This window comes from Podarcis bocagei (assembly GCF_964188305.1).
Source record: "Podarcis bocagei genome assembly, chromosome: 10".
Taxonomy (NCBI): Eukaryota; Metazoa; Chordata; class Lepidosauria; order Squamata; family Lacertidae; genus Podarcis; species Podarcis bocagei.
The window spans coordinates 5,094,699-5,112,780 of record NC_138135.1 but is presented as its reverse complement, the minus strand read 5'-3'; the positions used below and the strand labels follow the sequence as shown (position 1 = coordinate 5,112,780).

The window sequence follows — 18,082 nt, the reverse complement described above, 5'->3', positions numbered from 1 at the left end:
TAATCATGTGTAAAACTGTATAGTAATGAAATATTGAAGGCATTGTCAAACAATGTGATTATAATCTAAGATGTAATATACCTTTCGATAGAAAAGGGGAGAGGGTTTATCTGGATTACTTGGTGGTCAGTGAGGGCTGGGCGATATATTGTCCATTACTGGTTTCTTGACCACATCATGATAACCTTCCAAAAACAACTGATATGGCAACACACCACAGATCACAGTGTGTGTTTCTGTGATGTGCCTGCAAGCAGCGGCAGAAAGCTTTGCTTCATGAAGTCCCTGCAGATGCCGAGTTCCTGACTTCCCTCCCAGACGACAGGAAGCGAAAGACACACATCCATTGCCCTGTGTCCTTCCAGCCTCTTTCCTCCCTTGCTCCCTTCTGCCGGATTGTGTGCCTGACTTAGATATCCTGTGTGCTGTATTTTTTTACTGCTGAAACTGGATTTGCTCTCAGGAGCAAGGTTTTGTGCCTCATTGGGAACCCAGTGAGAACTGCATGCTTTGAAAGCTCAGTAAACGATTACTGAAGAAGTCCTGCTGCCTCTGTGTGTGTTTTTGACCTCAGCATGGGAATTGCTCTACACCAGGCCCCTACCCTGCCGATACTTGGCTTATGCCCTGGAGTTGCTCTACTCAAGCATGCATGACGGGTGCATCTGTGTGTGACTGGTTTTTGCACCAAACTCTCTCACCCCCACCACCGCATGATCTGCAAACACTGCTTCTTCACCAGAACTTCTCCTTGCCTCCTACGTGTTCTGAAGGAAACTTAAAATACTGTAATTTAATGGGAGATTTTCCCCAATCCTTATTGCAAGAGGGGGAAGGAGGGGCTGCAGGTAACAGGGAAGTCTTCCGGGGGGCCCATCTTCCCTTACGAACCCCATGGGGCAATCCCATAGCTCCTGCTTATTCTGGGGTTTGGGGAAAATAGTCCTTTCCCATAGTCCCAGAAGTTATTATTCTTCCTGCCAGAGGACCAGTGTGCATATTATTATTGTACTGATTTTACTGTTGTTGCTGCTTTTGCTGTCATGGACTGGCTGGGTGAAAGGGGGGGAGGCACCAGCTGGGGGACACCCAAGGGAAGAAGGCTCAGAGTCCGGGTGTTGTAGGCCCCCAAAGGCTATCAAAACTCCTAGGTCTGGCCAATTAAAGGCTGATATGGGAGCCACTGGGGGCCAGGTCGGTTCTTTCATTTTCTCTTCTCCTCTGGAAAAGTGCTCTTTCTTTTGGGGTTTGATTACTTCTGCCTCCTCCAGAGCCCAGTGCGCCATCAGCGAGGTGCAATACTGTCCTTTCAACGTCTGTAGCCACGTAGGGCTCTCTCTCAGGACCGCTACCCAGTAGTGCGTGTATGCAAACTGCTCTGAACATCCAGGGTGTTTTGTCATGCTTCTAAAGACCTGGTTGGTTAGGTCCAGGTCCTACGAGCCCGGGGGGGGGGGGGGCTGTCCGGAGGGAGTTCCCACTTGTTTGGGGTTCATCGCTCCACCGTATTTGCATTTGAATTTGTCAAAATTATTCACCATGCCTTGTAATGGAGTCCATTCCTCCTGTGAGTGTGACCCCCCCCCATTATGCTCTCCTGCTTAAGTTGTACACAAGGGGGACTCCCTGCCCTTCTGACATGTAGTAGATAAAATAAAAGTGTGGGGGGGAAGCCTTTTGAAAAGAGACTGGTGGCCTGCTGCCCCAGCAAGGCCCACAGAGAGAAAGCCTATAGAAAGAAAAGACTCATAAATAAATGCCCCCCTCGGCTGCACAGCCCGCCAGTCCTGGGCAGAGAACTCGCAGTTGTGCCAAGGGGGGAATGAGCCTGATCTCTGCAGCCCCAGCCTCAGCCGGAGAGGAGCCTTCAAGCAAAACACAAAGTGCGAAAACTTTCCCCTCTTTCCTCACCGCCTCAGCCCATCTTGGCCAAGAAAGAGACAATAAAATACAAAGACATACATAGAGCTGGGAGCCTCTTGTTGCAGGGGGGGGTCCCCCCCCCACAGCTGGCCCTCCAACCCCAGTTCCCCTGGCTGAGCTGGAGACAAAAGCGTCAATGCAAAGCAGACAAAAAGAAAGCTCTTTCACCAAAAAGTGCAATTTTAACTGCTAGCAAAACACACAGGGCAGCCCTCCCCCTTTTGCCTGAGACACACACACAGCCACAGCCCACGGCTCCCTCCATTTCAAGGAATGGGGGTCCCGCACAGCCCTCGGGGCACCTCAGCATCCCGGAGATTGCCTTGTTCCGGTGGGGGGGGACTATTTTGCTTGCTGAGGGCAGGAGTCACAATCCTGTCACATTGCGGGCTGTCAGGCTTTTAGGTAAGGGGGTGAGGCTTGGGTGGGCCAGTCCTGTTCACAGTGCATTCTCAGTCCTTTGGGGTTCATCGCTCCACCACAACCCCAGTTTCCCACACCTTTTTACTACCCTCTTCCCCAAAGCACCACAATAGTATTCACACATCCCCCCAGCTGCAAGGCTTTCCTGAGCTTCGCCTTGGAAAGTATCAGGATTCAATCCCCCATCCCGATGGATTTGTGTCTTGACTGCCGCTCCCCACTTCCTGGATTTAACAGCAGCAATACCTAAAACACGGACTGATCTAAGCTCGTGGCGTGGGGTGGGGGAGGGAAGGATTTTGCAATATAAACATTGTGGGGGGGGGACACCCCACTTTGCAGTAGGATTGCCGGGATCAGCCCAGCCCCCATCTCCTGATTCACAGAAGGAAGAGGGGAGGGGGGAGCCTTCCTCTCCTCCCCGCCCCCCAAATTCCACCCCTCCCGGCACATCCTTCCCACACCCCGCCACCGCAAACCCCAAATCCCCTCCCCAAACTGCCTGCTTCTCCCGGAAGTGGAGCTTTTGCGCCGGACTGCTGCTCTGCGCCGTAGCTCTAGGGTCGCGCGCTTTCGGAAAGGGGAGGAGGGGCGGCAGGTAAATCCCCCCCACCCACGTGGATGTTGCAGGAAGGAGATTCGCGAGCGAGGACAAAGAGGTAAAGGGGTCGCGGGGGAAGGGGAGAGAAGGATCCAGAGACCCCCTTGAGCTCCCCAAAGCGCCTGTTGTGGATCTGGATCCCTGCACGCGTGCTGCGAAGGGGGTTTTCCTTGGACCCTTAGGAAGCGCACCCAGGGGATCCCAACGAAGCCCCCTCGCTCCATCTTCCTGCGCAGGCATCCCGTGGGTTCCGCGGGGAGAGAGGTGGGCCATGAAAGGGTTAAGGGGCTTGATGGACGCTTGGATAGAGACCCCCTGTCCCTCCGCTGCTCGTCTTGGGGGCCCCTCCGGACGGAGAGATGGGAGCGCAGGGCGTGGGGTGAGCCGCGCCAAGGGGGGCCTCTGGGTTCAGGGGAGACTCTGGGACAGAGGGAGGGGGTCGAGGAAGTGGGGAGGGGGAGCATCCCTGGGGCAAAGGAAAGGCAGCAATGGTGGGGGGGGAGAGAGAGAGAGCTAGGAAGACCAGTCTTTGGGGACACGTCTCCATCGTGGCGCCCGCGGGGATTCTCTCGAGGGGCCGCCTTGGATTCTCCCTCCCACCCAGGAATCGGCCACCCCTTCAAAGCTACTAGTGGGATCCCTGGAAAGTAGGGGGTCGTGTCCCCCCACCCCTTCCTTCCTGCAACCTCTATCCTACTCCCACCCCATAAGCCCCCATAAGCAAGTGCCCTGCCCATACTGTTGCAGTAATTTATGTATAGGTTGGGGGGGGTTGCCCCTCCAGCAGATATCATGCACATGCAGCCCACTACCAAAATCGGCACCATCACTTTTGTGACTTTTGTGATTTGTCCCCACAAAGCACTTCCATCACAGTTTCTTCCTATCTGTTCAAAGGGCCTCTGCTGCACGATACCAAACATAAGAATTCACTGATAAATGTCTCTATGTACTGGCTCACTGGGGAAACTTCAGAAATTCCTATAGACATGTGAGCTCAGCTACTCAGCAGCCTCTCTGCCTGAGGGATAATCCCTGGCATCCTGATACCTGAGTGCCAGACAGGTAGCCATTCCACAAAGAACCAACCCAGATGAAGACAAAAGGGTGGGATTAACTTGCCTTGGAAACAGGTCAGGGAGGACAATGGGTGGCTGACTGGGGGTGGGGCAAAGGCCAAAGAAAAGAGGCCGACCCCTTTGTCCAAGCCCCTTTTGGTTTTCTTCCTTCCAGGATCAGGATCATCAGAAGCGTGTCCTGGCGGCCGGATTAAGGTAAGTTCTGGCCTGATTGGAAGGGGCATGGTTCCTCCACCAGGCTAGGCCACAATTTTGCCCCTTTTCTTTCTGGGCAAGCCCCCAGCTAGCCTTGGGGGGGGGTCTTTTTGTTTTGTAGCGGGGGCATGGCTCCCCTGATGACGCCATCCACTGCCCTCCAGCCAGCCATTTCCCTTTTTGTTGGTGGGGTTGGGGCATAAGTCAGGCCACATGGCGGTCATGGTTTTTTGCACCCCTTCTCCTTGTTCTGCTCTGGGTACTGACGCACTTCTGCTCCTAGCAGGGAAAAGTAAATATCTCTTTTGTTACACTTGATGGGTATTTGGTGGAGGGTGCAAGGGCAACCATGGGGCAGGGTCCAGGATGCTCAGATTACTGCCACCAGATCTCCCCTTTCATGATGTAACCGTGATGTATTAGTGATGTATTTTGGGGGCTGTAACATGGGGATTAGCAGCTAATAAAAGTTTGGGTTCTCTTTTGTTTGGGGCTTCCATCTTGTTCCACCTTGTGGTAGGTGGGAGTCCTGTCATGACAGTCTTCAATAAATACCAAGCCTACTGGCTGCTGTTTTGCTCTGGTACTCCTGGCTGGTGTCCTTGTTTTTTGTCCAGGGGGGCCCTCAGATTTCTCCGTTAACAAGACGGAAGATTCCTTCCTGCAAGCTCCACCCAATTCCCACCCCATAAGCCCCTGCCGTGTCCAGATAATAATAATAACAATACTTTTAATATTTAGATCTCGCCCTCCGGGCTCAGAGCAGCTAACATCAATAAAAGTAACACAGTTTACATAAAATCACAATCAATTAATTAAAATGCATTCTAAAATCAATTCATCCTAATATCAATTCAAAATCAAAGTAATGGCAGATACAGTGGTTCTGCCAAGTCCAACAATTGGTCCCCCTGGAGAGGAGAGGAAATCCCAAGAGGAAGAGAGGAGGGGAGAGGCCTTCTCAGAAGCGGCTCTTTGTTTCCGCAGTCCTACCCAGGAATCAGCCAGAAACCTTTTCCTCTCTCTCAGGCTTCCATCTTTAAGTGTCTTTTCCACTGCATGGTTTGTTGAGGATGAGGATAATGTACACCTGTCATCAGAAACAGAGGTGCAGAGTCCATGGAATGGCTCTCAGGATTGATATAGAAGTTGCACCTGAAAAGCATTTCTGTTCCTCTTATTCTTTGAAGGCAGTGTCAGACTGACTGACAAGCTGAGATACAACCCATCATCATCCAATGGTAGCCATTGCATGAATCTTCCCAGTCAAAGGACCCATTTTCATGATAGACAGTCCCTGTGTGGCTGGAGGCTCAACACACAGGGTGTGCCTATACAGGCGATAGACTACCAGTATTAGCACAGGCGAGGTGTGTGTCCCCCCCACCAAATTCACTGGCTGTGTGTGAATGAGAGTTTGTGGGTGGGACTATCGTTTATGGCAACCTTGCTACCACAAGGGAGCACCCAGGTGTCAGAACACTCATCCCCCAACACCATGTTCTGGACATGGCCCAGGAGGAAGGAGGGGAACCACTGCATAGCAGGCCCCCCAGCTCCCCTAGAGGGTCCAGAAGGATACCAAAGTCAAAGGTCTCCAAAGCCGCTGACAGATCCAGCAGAACCAGGAAACAGCTTTCCCCTCGGACTCTAGCGCATCGGAGATCATAATCCAGAGCAACCAGCGTTAGTTTCAGTCCCATGGTGAGGCCTGAATCCCAATTGGAAGGATAATGGTGGAAGAAGATTTCGTGGTCCTGCACCCACAAAAGCTCCAGGCACAATATTTTATTAGCTTTGAAGGGGCCATCAGATACTTGGTGGCCTTTTATTCAAAAGACAAATACTCTGATTAGTTTTTAATTGATGTATGATATAAACAGCACTTCTGTTTTACATATTCCACATTGGAGAGATTTTGATACACAGGTCTGAGATCATCGCTCCCCCTGAAACTGCTGTGTTAGCAGCACTGTGAGCCTGGACAGTGTGTTTGGGGGTCCTGGGCTGCCTAGACAACAAGACCCCCTTCTCAGCCTGGCTTATATGGTCCGAAAAAAGGCAGAGCAGTACGTTAGGCACCCCCCCAATTCCTCCCATCCCCTCCCGACACATCATTCTCTCACCCCTCCCACACAACCCCAAATCCCGCCCCCATACGTTGCACCCATTCCTCCTCCTCCTCTTCCTCCTCCTCTCCATCCGGCTTCTGTTCCGGGAATGGGGGGGGATGAGCCCCCCTCCCAAACTGCCTGCTTCTCCCACAAGTGGAGCTTCTGCGCTGGATTGCTGCTCTGCGCCGTAGCTCTAGGGGCGCGCGCTTTCAGAAAGGGGAGGGAGGAGGCAGGGGAGGACACCCCACCCCCGTGGATGTTGCAGGGAAGGAAAGGAGAATCGGGAGCGAGGACAAAGAGGTAAAGGGGTTGCGGGGGGAGGGGAGGGGCGGTAAGGACCCAGAGATCCCCGCCAGCTCCCCAGAGCGCCTTTCGTGGGCCCCACGGGCAGGGCCTGGATCCCTGCACGAGTGCTGCGGAGGGGGCTTTCCTTGGCCCCTAAGGGGCCCTGGCGGGGGTGGACATTGTGACCCCCCCAGGAGGTCCCCACGAAGGCCCCCTTGCCCCGTTTCCCCCATGCAGGCATCCCTGGGGCCCTGTGGGCTCCGCATGGAGAAAGGCGGGTCATGAATGGGTTAATGGGCGCGAGAGACGCCTGGATAGAGACCCCCGTGTGGCTCGTGTTGGGGGGTGTGTGCTCTTGATGGAGATGTGGGGCGCGCAGGGCGAGCGGTGGGTGAGCCCCGATAAGGCGGCCTCTGGGAGCAGGGGAGACTCAGGGAAAGAGGGAGGGGGTCGAGGAAGTCGGGGGGAGCATCCCTGGGGCAGGGAAGGGCAGCAATGGGGGAAAGCTAGGTAGACCAGTCTTTGGGGCTTGTCTCCATCATGGCCCCCGCCAGCTCCCAAAAAGCACCTTTCGTAGGCCCCTTAGGCGCCTTGGCAGTGGCGGACATGGGGCCCCCACCCAAGGGGTCCCCACGAAGGCCTCCTTGCCCCGTTCCCCCCCACAAGCATCCCTGGGGCCCTGTGGGATCTGCACGGAGAAAGGCGGGCCATGAAAGGGTTAATGGGCGCGAGGGACGCCTGGATAGAGACCCCCGTGTGGCACGTGTTGGGCGGGGGGTTGTCCTCTGGATGGAGAGATGGGAGGCGCAGGGCGAGGGGTGAGCCCCGCCAAGGCGGCCTCTGGGTGCAGGGGAGAATCAGGGAAAGAGGGAGGGGGTCGAGGAAGTCGGGGGTGCATCCCTGGGGCAGGGAAGGGCAGCAATGGTGGGGGGAGCTAGGTAGACCAGTCTTTGGGGCTTGTCTCCATCATGGCGCCCGCCGGGATTCTCTGGAGGGGCCGCATTGCCTTCTCCCTCCCGCCCAAGAATCGTCCACCCCTTCATGGTGACCAGGGAGGGATCCCTGGAAAGTGGGGGCTCCAGTTCCCCCACCCCTTCCTTCCTGCAAGCTCCATCCTCTTCCCACCCCATAAGCCCCTGCCCTGTCCAGACACAGCCATTCTGCCCAGTCCAACCTTGGGTCCTCCTGGAGAGGAGAGGAAATTTCAAGAGGAAGAGGGGAGGGGAGAGGCCTTCTCAGAAGCGGCTCTTTGTTTCTGCAATCCCCCCCAGGAAGCAGCCAGAAACTTTTTCCTCTCTCTCAGGCTTCCAACTTTATTATTTTTTAAAAAATGATATTTATTGAGAATTTTTAAAATTACAGAAAAAACAAAGAGAAAAAGAAGGGAAAAACAAGGGAAAAACAAACAGCAATCAAACAATACAAATCGATAAAAATCAAAAACAAAAAACAAAACATAACACATAACACATCAAAATCAAGAAGCAAAAATAAACCAGAAAAAATTAAAAACAGATCCAATATTTCCAAATCCTTAACTGTCATTACCTTATTTCATCGACCTCCTCACACCTCCCCTTTTTGTATTCTAGTTGTTAATTATCACAGCAAATCCTTTCCATTTTTCATAATATTCTGTCAGTAAATTACCTTAATCTATTTTAACCTTATCTTACTATAAAAGACCCTAAAACTTAAAACTTAAATCCTATTTATACCAATTTCTCATAACCATAACATATTCTTATATAATTTTTTTTAACATTTCTGCTAAAGACAAATAATTTCGTTCCAACATTTTTCTAATACTCATTAATTTTACAAAACAATCCTTAATAAAAATTTTAAAATTTTCTTCCAATCTTCATCCAACGTCTCTTCCTCCTGGTCCCGGGTTTTGTCAGTCCATTCTATCCCATCCATCTAGTTCATTAACCTGGTAATCTTATGTCCGAGGCCCTAAAGTCTCTTCCATGTCCCTTCTGCAGATCTTCTTCATATTTATACCTGTACTTTACTTTGTCTCCTGCTCCTTTCACTCGTGGAAACTCCAACTTGACAGTATTTTTATCCCATAGTCCACACTGAACTCCATGTGGTATTTAAAAGCATGTTTCAAGGTCCCTCCAGAGTTGAGGACCCCCACAACCCTAGACTCCTCATGGCCCATTGCCAGTCAAAACATCCCTGCATGGGGGGGGGGTCTATCCAGCCCCCCATCTCCAAGCCAAACAAAACTCTATCTCTCCAAATCTGGCTTTTTCCAAGTTCATTTGTCAGATCCAACAACTCATGTTCCTGCTGGGCCACAGCTCCCTCCATCTCTGCCACCCGAGGTCCAGCAACAACCTCCTCCCTCATCTGATCTGTCAGAGCACACTCCTGAGTTGATTTCTGGGTGGGTTCTATATAGATACCCACTACCTGTCCAAAATTTCTAATCACAACAGTCATCAAATCCGTCTTCTCATGTAACTGTTCCAATAAAGCACTTGTCTTGCAGAAAGCACGCACCAGAGCCTCTGAGTACATTGTTATGCAAGGTCAGAAGTCTGTTCCCACGATCTTAATCTATTGCAGCTTCGAAGCTCCCAAGTTCAAATTTAATAACAGTTTCACAAGCTCCCTCTAGGGGAAGAACTTCTATTTGTATCCATCTCTTTTCTTTTCTTTTCTTTTCTTTTCTTTTCTTTTCTTTTCTTTTTAAAAGCAGATCTAACAACAAAGATTCCTTTTTCAGATATTTTGTCAATATTTGTTCCTTTAAAATGCGAAGGGGAACAATGGAATCACTGTGTTTCTCTTCTTTTAACTGTCTGTCAAAAACGTTTGTCTATAGTCAATGAACTTCCCAAAAGCGTCTATCCTGACACCCCGCTCCCAGGTTCAAGACGGTGGAAAATTACTTTTCTTTACACTCTCTTCTGCAGGTTTAAATAATCCGGAAAAAATCCCCTCTCTTCTCCTGCTTCCGAAGGGGGTTTTAGATGATGAAAGTTGATCCTTTACAAACGATTTCCTGAACTCTAGTTTGCCATGTCTTTGCTTTAATCTATCTACAAGAAACGGAAGGCTGACTTCCTGTTTAGACCTTCCCGCTTTTGTGCCAAATTAAGAGGAATTTCTTAATCCAATTTTCCGTTTTACTCGCAGGTCGTTGTTTAAAGTCCAATTGTCCAAATTTAATCTACTCATGGGTAGTTGTTTTTGTAGCCAAATTGTCCCAGGAAAAAGGTAGCGCTCTCCGGCAATGGCTGTGCGGCTTCACTCCACGGAAGAAGCAGTTGATGGCTTTCATGACTGATATAGAAGTTGCACCTCAAAAGCATTTCTGTTCCTGTTATTCTTTGTAGGCAGTGTCAAAGTGACTGACAAGCTGAGATTCTTCCCAAAGGACCCATTTTCATGGTAGACAGTGCTTGTGGCTGGAGGCTCTACATACAAGGTGTGCCTATACAGGCCAAAGACTGCCAGTATTAGCACCGGTGAGGTGTGTGACCTCCCCTAATTTACAGACTGTATGTGAATGAGAGTTTGTGGGTGGGATTACCGTTTATGGCATCCCTGTGATTTTCTCCACCCATAACATTTCATGAACTGATTTTGCAGTACGAATTCCAAAATATCTACAAGAAAAAAATCACAATATAATAAGAATGATGGTAGTATTTCTACCCTGCCTAACTGGCTGGGTTTCACCAGCCACTCTGGGCAGCTTACAGTACCTATAAATGACAGTAAAACATCAGACATTAAAAACCTCCCTATACAGGGCTGCCTTCAGCTGTCTTCTAAATGTCAGATAGTTGCCCATTTCCTTGCCCTCTGCCTGCTTCCCTGTAACTTCGCTTCTCAATGGGGGTGGGGGGGTGAACCAGCAGAAGACCCTCGAAGGAGGACCTCAGTGTACAGACTGAGGGATGGGGGTGGAGACACTCCTTCAGGTCTACAGAGAGTGAAGCTGTAGGGCTTTAGGTCAATGATCTTGCTCCTCCATAATGATTTCCAGAGCAAGTCGGACATACAATTAGCAGAGTAGGAAATAAAGCTCAGAGACAGCAAAAAATTCCTTCAGCAAATAAATTTGTGACAGAAGGCATAACAGGAATCTATGCCTGAAAAATGCAACCGAGGCAATTTAAAGGTCAGCACCAACAATGTGAATTGTGCTCAGAAATGTACTGGGAGTCTGTGAAGATCCTTTCAGACTGGTGTTATGTGGTCTCAGCGGCTGCTCCCATTCTGTTCTCTAGCTGCCACATTCTGGATTAGTTGCAGTTTACGAGTCACCTTCAAAGATGGCCCCATGTAGTGCATGGCAGTAGTCCAAGCGGGAGATCACCAGAATATGCACCACTCTGGGGAGACAGTCTCCAGGCATGGAGGGTCTCAGCCAGCGTACCAGATGGAGCTGGCAGACAACTGCCCTGGACACAAAATTGACCTGCGCCTCCATGGACAGATGTGAGTCCAAAATGACCCCCAGGTTGTGCACCTGGTCCTTTTGGGGCACAGTTACCTCCATCAGGTCTAGAAACTCACACAGGACCTTCACTGGTTCCAATTTAAAAGAGAGGAAGAGCTGGGTATCATCCACATACTGGGGAACACACAGCCCAAACCCACTGATGATCTCTCCCAGTGACTTTGTATAGATATTAAAAAGCATGGGGGAGAGGACGGAGCCCTCAGGAACCCCACAAGTGAGAGCCCAGGGGTCTGAACACTCATCCCCCAACACCACTTTCTGGACATGGCCCAGGAGGAAGGAGGGGAACCACTGCATAGCAGGGCCCTCAGCTCCCCTAGAGGGTCCAGTAGGATACCATGGTCAAAGGTCTCCAAAGCCGCTGAGAGATCCAGCAGAACCAGGAAAGAGCTTTCCCCTTGGTCTCTAGCCCATGGGAGATCATCAAGCAGTGCAACCAGGGTAGTTTCTGTCGTATGATGAGGCCTGAATCGCAGTTGGAAGGATAATGGTGGCAGAAGCTTTCCTGGTCCTGCACCTCCAAAAGCTCCAGGCCCAAGACTTTCATTAGCTTTCAAGGGGCCATCGGAGTTGCTGGAAGGAGTTGTGCAGGACACCATCCAACCATCTTAAAGAGTCCATTCTGGATTTGAGTAGGTTTTCCTGCATAGCATTTTCTTCTCCTGAAGATAACTCAAGAGGAATAATAATAATTTATTATTTATACCCCACCCATCTGGCTGGGCTTCCCCAGCCACTCTGGGCGGCTTCCAAAAGAATATTAAAATACTATAATACATCAAACATTAAAAGCTTCCCGAAACAGGGCTGCCTTCAGATGTCTTCTAAAAGCCTGGTAGTTGTTGTTCTCTTTGACATCTGGTGGGAGGGTGTTCCACAGGGAAGGCGCCACTACTGAGAAGGCCCTATGCCTGGTTCCCTGTAACTTGGCTTCTCGCAGTAAGGGAACTGCCAGAAGGCCCTCGGTGCTGGACCTCAGTGTCCAGGTAGAACGATGGGGGTGGAGACGCTCCTTCAGGAAGTGAGGGAACCATGGCCCAATGGGAAAATTTATGGAAGATCAATTGGAAATTCACAAACTGTTACACAATTAGAGAGAACTTTCAAAAAATGCAACATCGATGGTATCTAACACCATGGAAACTTTCAAAAATGTATAAAAATGTGTCAAGTAATTGTTGGAGACTCAGGAACATTCTTCCATATGTGGTGGATATGTAGGAAAATACAGGTATTCTGGGAGAGTATACATGCAGAACAGCAAAAAATGCAAAAGATCTCTTTCAATAAAAAACCAGAGGCCTACCTCCTGGGAATAACAGATATGGATATTCCAGAAAAGAGGAAGGGTATCTTTTTATATGCGATGGCGCCAGCAAGAGTTTTGATCGTAGCAAATGGAAGAGTAATGAAATCCACTCTATACAAGATTGGATCCAAAAGCTGACAGAATATGCCGAATTAGATGTATGTATGTATGTATGTATGTATGTATGTATGTATGTATAAATAAACAAATAATTTTTTAAAAAAAAGAGGAAGTGAGGGTGTGCACCAAAGTATTATGACCAGAGATTTCCTTCGTGATGGGCTTCCTTCCCCGGTTGACGAGCCCCATCTGCCCTGACTTTCCTCTGCAGAATGGGCACAATCTGCCTTCTTGACTGTGGGATTCACTGTTGTTCTCATCCTTTCCATCCACCAGAGCCTGCCATCACCTGCAGCAGAATTCCCCAACCCACCAAGAATTTGAGACATAGCAGCTATCCTCACCTGGTTTAGCAGGCCGGTTGAAGCCATTCCTGGGATTGTGGCCCCTATTGCATGCTGACAGCTTCCGGAAGCCCAAGGTGAGAGCTGAGTGCAGGGTGGAGACCAGTGGTGGATAAATTACCCCATAAGGTGCTACCGCTCGCCTAACACCCCATGACATCGTATGATTATGATATTTAAGACAGAACAGGAACAAATTCATATCCCCAGAAATAACACAACTTCAGGCCATTAGTGAATCAATACAACATTTTCAAGGTACTACACAGTCCACTAACGGCAGTTTATCTATTTGCCTTGAATATCCTGCTTTTCAGTGTCATTTTAGGATAGTCCTGCGTCAGAAGACAGGCATGAGATCAGACAGCACATCACTCTTTAAAGAATCATGTTGCTTTATGAACATTGATTGAGGATTTGGAAAGGTGCTCTTGAATTACTATCATTTGATGACATGGCAACTTCAGTTCCTAAAAATTGGGAATATGGGTAGGAGGTGAGGGAGTGTAGGAGACGTTGAAATAGGAGAATGTGCTAATGGAGGTTGATGTGTTCTCTTTCCCTTAATTCTCTTCCTTGAAACCCAACAGGATTTACTTTCCTCCCACTCTGAAGAAGGGGATGGAGAAGACAGTCATAACTGCAGGGAATGGTGCACCTTCATTTCATTAGGAATAGAAATTGAAATGTGGAATATTCTTCATTGAATGAGCACACATAGTTCACATCAACGACCTCCAACGGGAGATACCATTTAAAGGTATGGAGTTCAGAAAGATCGTTAGCAATAATGGAAAACTTAGAAGGCATCAACAGAATAGCACAGGGGAGAAACCATATAAATGTATGGAGTGTGGAAAGAGCTTCAGTCAGAGTGGACACCTCAATATACATCACCGGATTCACACAGGGGAGAAACCATATAAATGTATGGAGTGTGGAAAGAGCTTCAGTCAGAGTGGATACCTCAATATTCATCAACGGACTCACACAGAGGAGAAACCATATAAATGTATGGAATGTGGAAAAAGTTTCAGTCGGAGTGGACACCTCAATATACATCAACAGACCCACACAGGGGAGAAACCATTTACATGTATGCAGTGCGGAAAGAGCTTTAGAGATAATGGCAAACTTAGAACACATCACCGGACTCACACAGGGGAGAAACCATTTAAATGTATGGAGTGTGGAAAGAGCTTTAGTTTCAATGCAACCCTTAAAATACATCAACGAACTCACACAGGGGAGAAACCATATAAATGTATGGAGTGTGGCAAGAGCTTTAGTGATAATGGCAATCTTAGAACACATCACCGGACTCACACAGGGGAGAAACCATTTAAATGTATAGAGTGCGGAAAGAGCTTTAGTTTCAATGCAACCCTTAGAATACATCAACTAACTCACACAGGGGAGAAACCATATAAATGTATGGAATGTGGAAAAAGTTTCAGTCGGAGTGGACACCTCAATATACATCAACAGACTCACACAGGGGAGAAACCATATAAATGTATGGAGTGTGGCAAGAGCTTTATTGATAATGGCAAACTTAGAACACATCACCGGACTCACACAGGGGAGAAACCATTTAAATGTATAGAGTGCGGAAAGAGCTTTAGTTTCAATGCAACCCTTAGAATACATCAACGGACTCACACAGGGGAGAAACCATATAAATGTATGGAATGTGGAAAGAGCTTCAGTTTCAATGCAAACCTTAGAACACATCAACTGACTCACACAGGGGAGAAACCATTTAAATGTATGGAATGTGGAAAAAGTTTCAGTCGGAGTGGACACCTCAATATACATAAACAGACTCACACAGGGGAGAAACCATTTACATGTATGGAGTGCGGAAAATGCTTTAGTGATAATGGACAACTTAGAAAACATCAATGGACTCACACAGGGGAGAAACCATTTAAATGCCTGGAGTGCGGAAAGAGGTTCAGTTTCAATGCAAACCTTAGAACACATCAACTGACTCACACAGGGGAGAAACCATTTAAATGCCTGGAGTGCGGAAAGAGCTTCCGTCAGAGTGGACACCTCAATATTCATCAACGGACTCATACAGGGGAGAAACCATTTACATGTATGGAATGTGGGAAAAGTTTCAGTCGGAGTGGACACCTCAATATACATAAACAGACTCACACAGGGGAGAAACCATTTACATGTATGCAGTGCGGAAAGAGCTTTAGTTTCAATGGAACCCTTAGAAAACATCAACGGACTCACACAGGGGAGAAACCATATAAATGTATGGAATGTGGGAAAAGTTTCAGTCAGAGTGGACACCTCAATATACATCAACAGACTCACACAGGGGAGAAACCATTTACATGCACTGAGTGCGGAAAGAGCTTTAGTGATAATGGAAAACTTAGAAGACATCAACAGACTCACGCAGGGTAGAAACCATTTACATGCATGGAGTGCGGAAAGAGATTCAGGCAGAATAGACACCTTAGAAAACGTCAGCAGACACACAGGGGAGAAACGATGTAAATGTATGGACTGTGGAAGGAGCTCCAGTCAGAGTGGAACCCTTGATTTATGTCAACAAACTCAAACAAAAGCCAAACCTTATAAATATCAGGAAAGTAGATAGAGGTTCAGTCCTAGTGGAAATTCTAAATCAACAGACTCACTGACAGGAAGAACTTTACTACTTGAAACCCTTCAAACCATCAACAAACTCAAAGAGGAGAAGCAGTTTAAATGAAAAGATTGCAAAAAGTGCTTTATTTACAATGGATTGTTTAAGGAACATCCAGAGACGCTCACATGTAAGAACCCATGTAAATGTATAGAGTGTGGGACGTCTTCCTCTCAGAGTCCACTCTTTTCTTCACAGAAATGAACTCAGCAGGAAATTGGTCTTTAAAACATGTTGTGTATGTGAAGTTCTGGTAATTATGTGTAAAACTGTATAGTAATGAAATATTGAAGGCAATGTCAAATAATGTGATTATAATCTAAGATGTGATATACCTTTCGATAGAAAAGGGGAGAGGGTTTATTTGGATTACTTGGTGGTCAGTGAGGGCTGGGCGATATATTGTCCATTACTGGTTTCTTGACCACATCATGATAACCTTCCAAAAACAACTGATATGGCAACACACCACAGATCACAGTGTGTGTTTCTGGAATGTGCCTGCAAGCAGCGGCAGAAAGCTTTGCTTCGTGAAGTCCCTGCAGATGCCGAGTTCCTGACTTCCCTCCCAGACGACAGGAAGCGAAAGACACACATCCATTGCCCTGTGTCCTTCCAGCCTCTTTCCTCCCTTGCTCCCTTCTGCCGGTGTGTGTGCCTGACTTAGATATCCTGTGTGCTGTATTTTTTTACTGCTGAAACTGGATTTGCTCTCAGGAGCAAAGTTTTGCGCCTCATTGGGAACCCAGTGAGAACTGCATGCTTTGAAAGCTCAGTAAACGATTACTGAAGAAGTCCTGCTGCCTCTGTGTGTGTTTTTGACCTCAGCATGGGAATTGCTCTACACCTGGCCCCTACACTGCCGATACTTGGCTTATGCCCTGGAGTTGCTCTACTCAAGCATGCAAGACGGGTGCAAATGTGTGTGACTGGTTTTTGCACCAAACTCTCTCACCCCCACCACCACATTATCTCCAAACACTGCTTCTTCACCAGAACTTCTCCCTGCCTCCTACATGTTCTGAAGAAAACTTAAAATGCTGTAATTTAATGGGAGATTTCCCCCAAGCCTTATTGCAATAGGGGGAAGGAGGGGCTGCAGGTAACAGGGAAGTCTCCTGGGGGGCCCATCTTCCCTCACGAACCCCATGGGGCAATCCCAGAGCTCCTGCTTATTCTGGGGTTTAGGGAAAATAGTCCTTTCTCATAGTCCCAGAAGTTATTATTCTTCCTGCCAGAGGACCAGTGTGCATATTATTATTGTACTGATTTTACTGTTGTTTCTGCTTTTGCTGTCATGGACTGGCTGGGTGAAAGGGTGGGAGGCACCAGCTGGGGGACACCCAAGGGAAGAAGGCTCGGAGTCCGGGTCTTGTATGCCTCCAAAGGCTATCAAAACTCCTAGGTCTGGCCAATTAAAGGCTGATATGGGAGCTGTTGGGGGCCAGGTCGGTTCTTTCATTTTCGCCTCTCCTCTGGAAAAGTGCTCTTTCTTTTGGGGTTTGATTACTTCTGCCTCCTCCAGAGCCCACTGCATCCTCAGTGAGGTACAACATTTTCTTTTGAACTTATGTAGGGTTCTCTCTGAGGACTGCTACCCAGGAGTCTGAGTATGCAAACTGCTCCAAACATCCAGGGTGTTTTGTCACACTTCAAAAGCCTTCAAGCAAAACACAAAGTGAGAAAACTCCACCCCCCCCTTCCTCACAACCCTCTTGGCTGAGCTTGAGACAGTACATAGACATTCACAGAGCTGGGAGTCTGCTGTTGCCTGGTTGAGGCCCCCACAGCTGGCAGTCCACTGCTGCCAGGGGGGGGGGGTGTCCACAAACGCAGAGGGAGAGAGAGAGAGAGCGCTGGCCCTCCAGCCCAGCTCCCCTGACTGAGCTGGAGACACAAGCGTCAATGCAAGACACACAAAAAGACAGCTCCCCCCCCCCAAAAAAATGTGCAATTTAAATGCGAGCAAAACACACAGAGGTGCCCCCCTTGCTTGAGATGCACAGAGAGCTGGGGGGGGGCACTGCTCCCTCAGTTGAGGCACCCACAGCTGGGTGGGTTCAAAGAAAGCCTCAATTTATCCGAGTCACAGCACCAAATGTTGTATACAGTGGTACCTCGGGTTACATACGCTTCAGGTTACAGACGCTTCAGGTTACAGACTCCGCGAACCCAGAAATAGTACCTCAGGTTAAGAACTTTGCTTCAGGATGAGAACAGAAATCGTGGTCTGGAGGCGCGGCGGCAGCAGGAGGGTTCATTAGCTAAAGTGGTGCTTCAGGTTAAGAACAGTTTCAGGTTAAGAACGGACCTCCGGAACGAATTAAGTTCTTAATCCGAGGTACCACTGTACCTCCAAAGGCTATAAAAACTCCTATTAAAGGTAAAGGCACCCGGGACCTTTAGGTCCAGTCGCGGGCGACTCTGGGGTTGCGGCGCTCATCTCATTCTACTGGCCGAGGGAGCCGGCATACAGCTTCCGGGTCATGTGGCCAGCATGACTAAGCCGCTTCTGGCGAACCAGAGCAG

At 48.6% G+C, this 18,082-nt stretch overlaps 3 protein-coding genes across 9 annotated transcripts in view; all 3 read left to right on the top strand.

Moving 5' to 3' along the window:
* The window catches only part of LOC308595720 (uncharacterized protein), a 144,852-nt gene that overhangs the window by 31,170 nt on the left and 95,600 nt on the right, over positions 1-18,082 (top strand). The window lies entirely within an intron of this gene.
* On the top strand, positions 2,978-16,349 carry LOC308595648 (uncharacterized protein). Of its 6 annotated transcripts, none has more exons than XM_081210182.1 (4): positions 2,978-3,005; positions 9,974-10,105; positions 12,815-12,959; positions 13,473-16,349. In XM_081210182.1, exon 4 carries the CDS (start codon positions 13,645-13,647, stop codon positions 15,307-15,309), a length of 1,665 nt encoding a protein of 554 aa, XP_081066308.1. In that variant the 5' UTR covers positions 2,978-3,005; positions 9,974-10,105; positions 12,815-12,959; positions 13,473-13,644; the 3' UTR covers positions 15,310-16,349. The 6 variants fall into 6 exon arrangements, with proteins under 6 accessions (XP_081066308.1, XP_081066307.1, XP_081066310.1 ...); XM_081210181.1 differs by having other exon boundaries at positions 9,974-10,110; XM_081210183.1 differs by lacking the exon at positions 2,978-3,005 and adding an exon at positions 6,420-6,635 and having other exon boundaries at positions 9,974-10,110.
* LOC308595607 (uncharacterized protein) overlaps positions 3,880-18,082 on the top strand; it is a 191,814-nt gene continuing 177,611 nt past the window's right edge. Inside the window, exon 1 of the mRNA XM_081210053.1 lies at positions 3,880-4,221. The gene's annotated coding sequence lies outside the window, so the exon portion shown is untranslated. The remainder of the gene's footprint in view (positions 4,222-18,082) is intronic.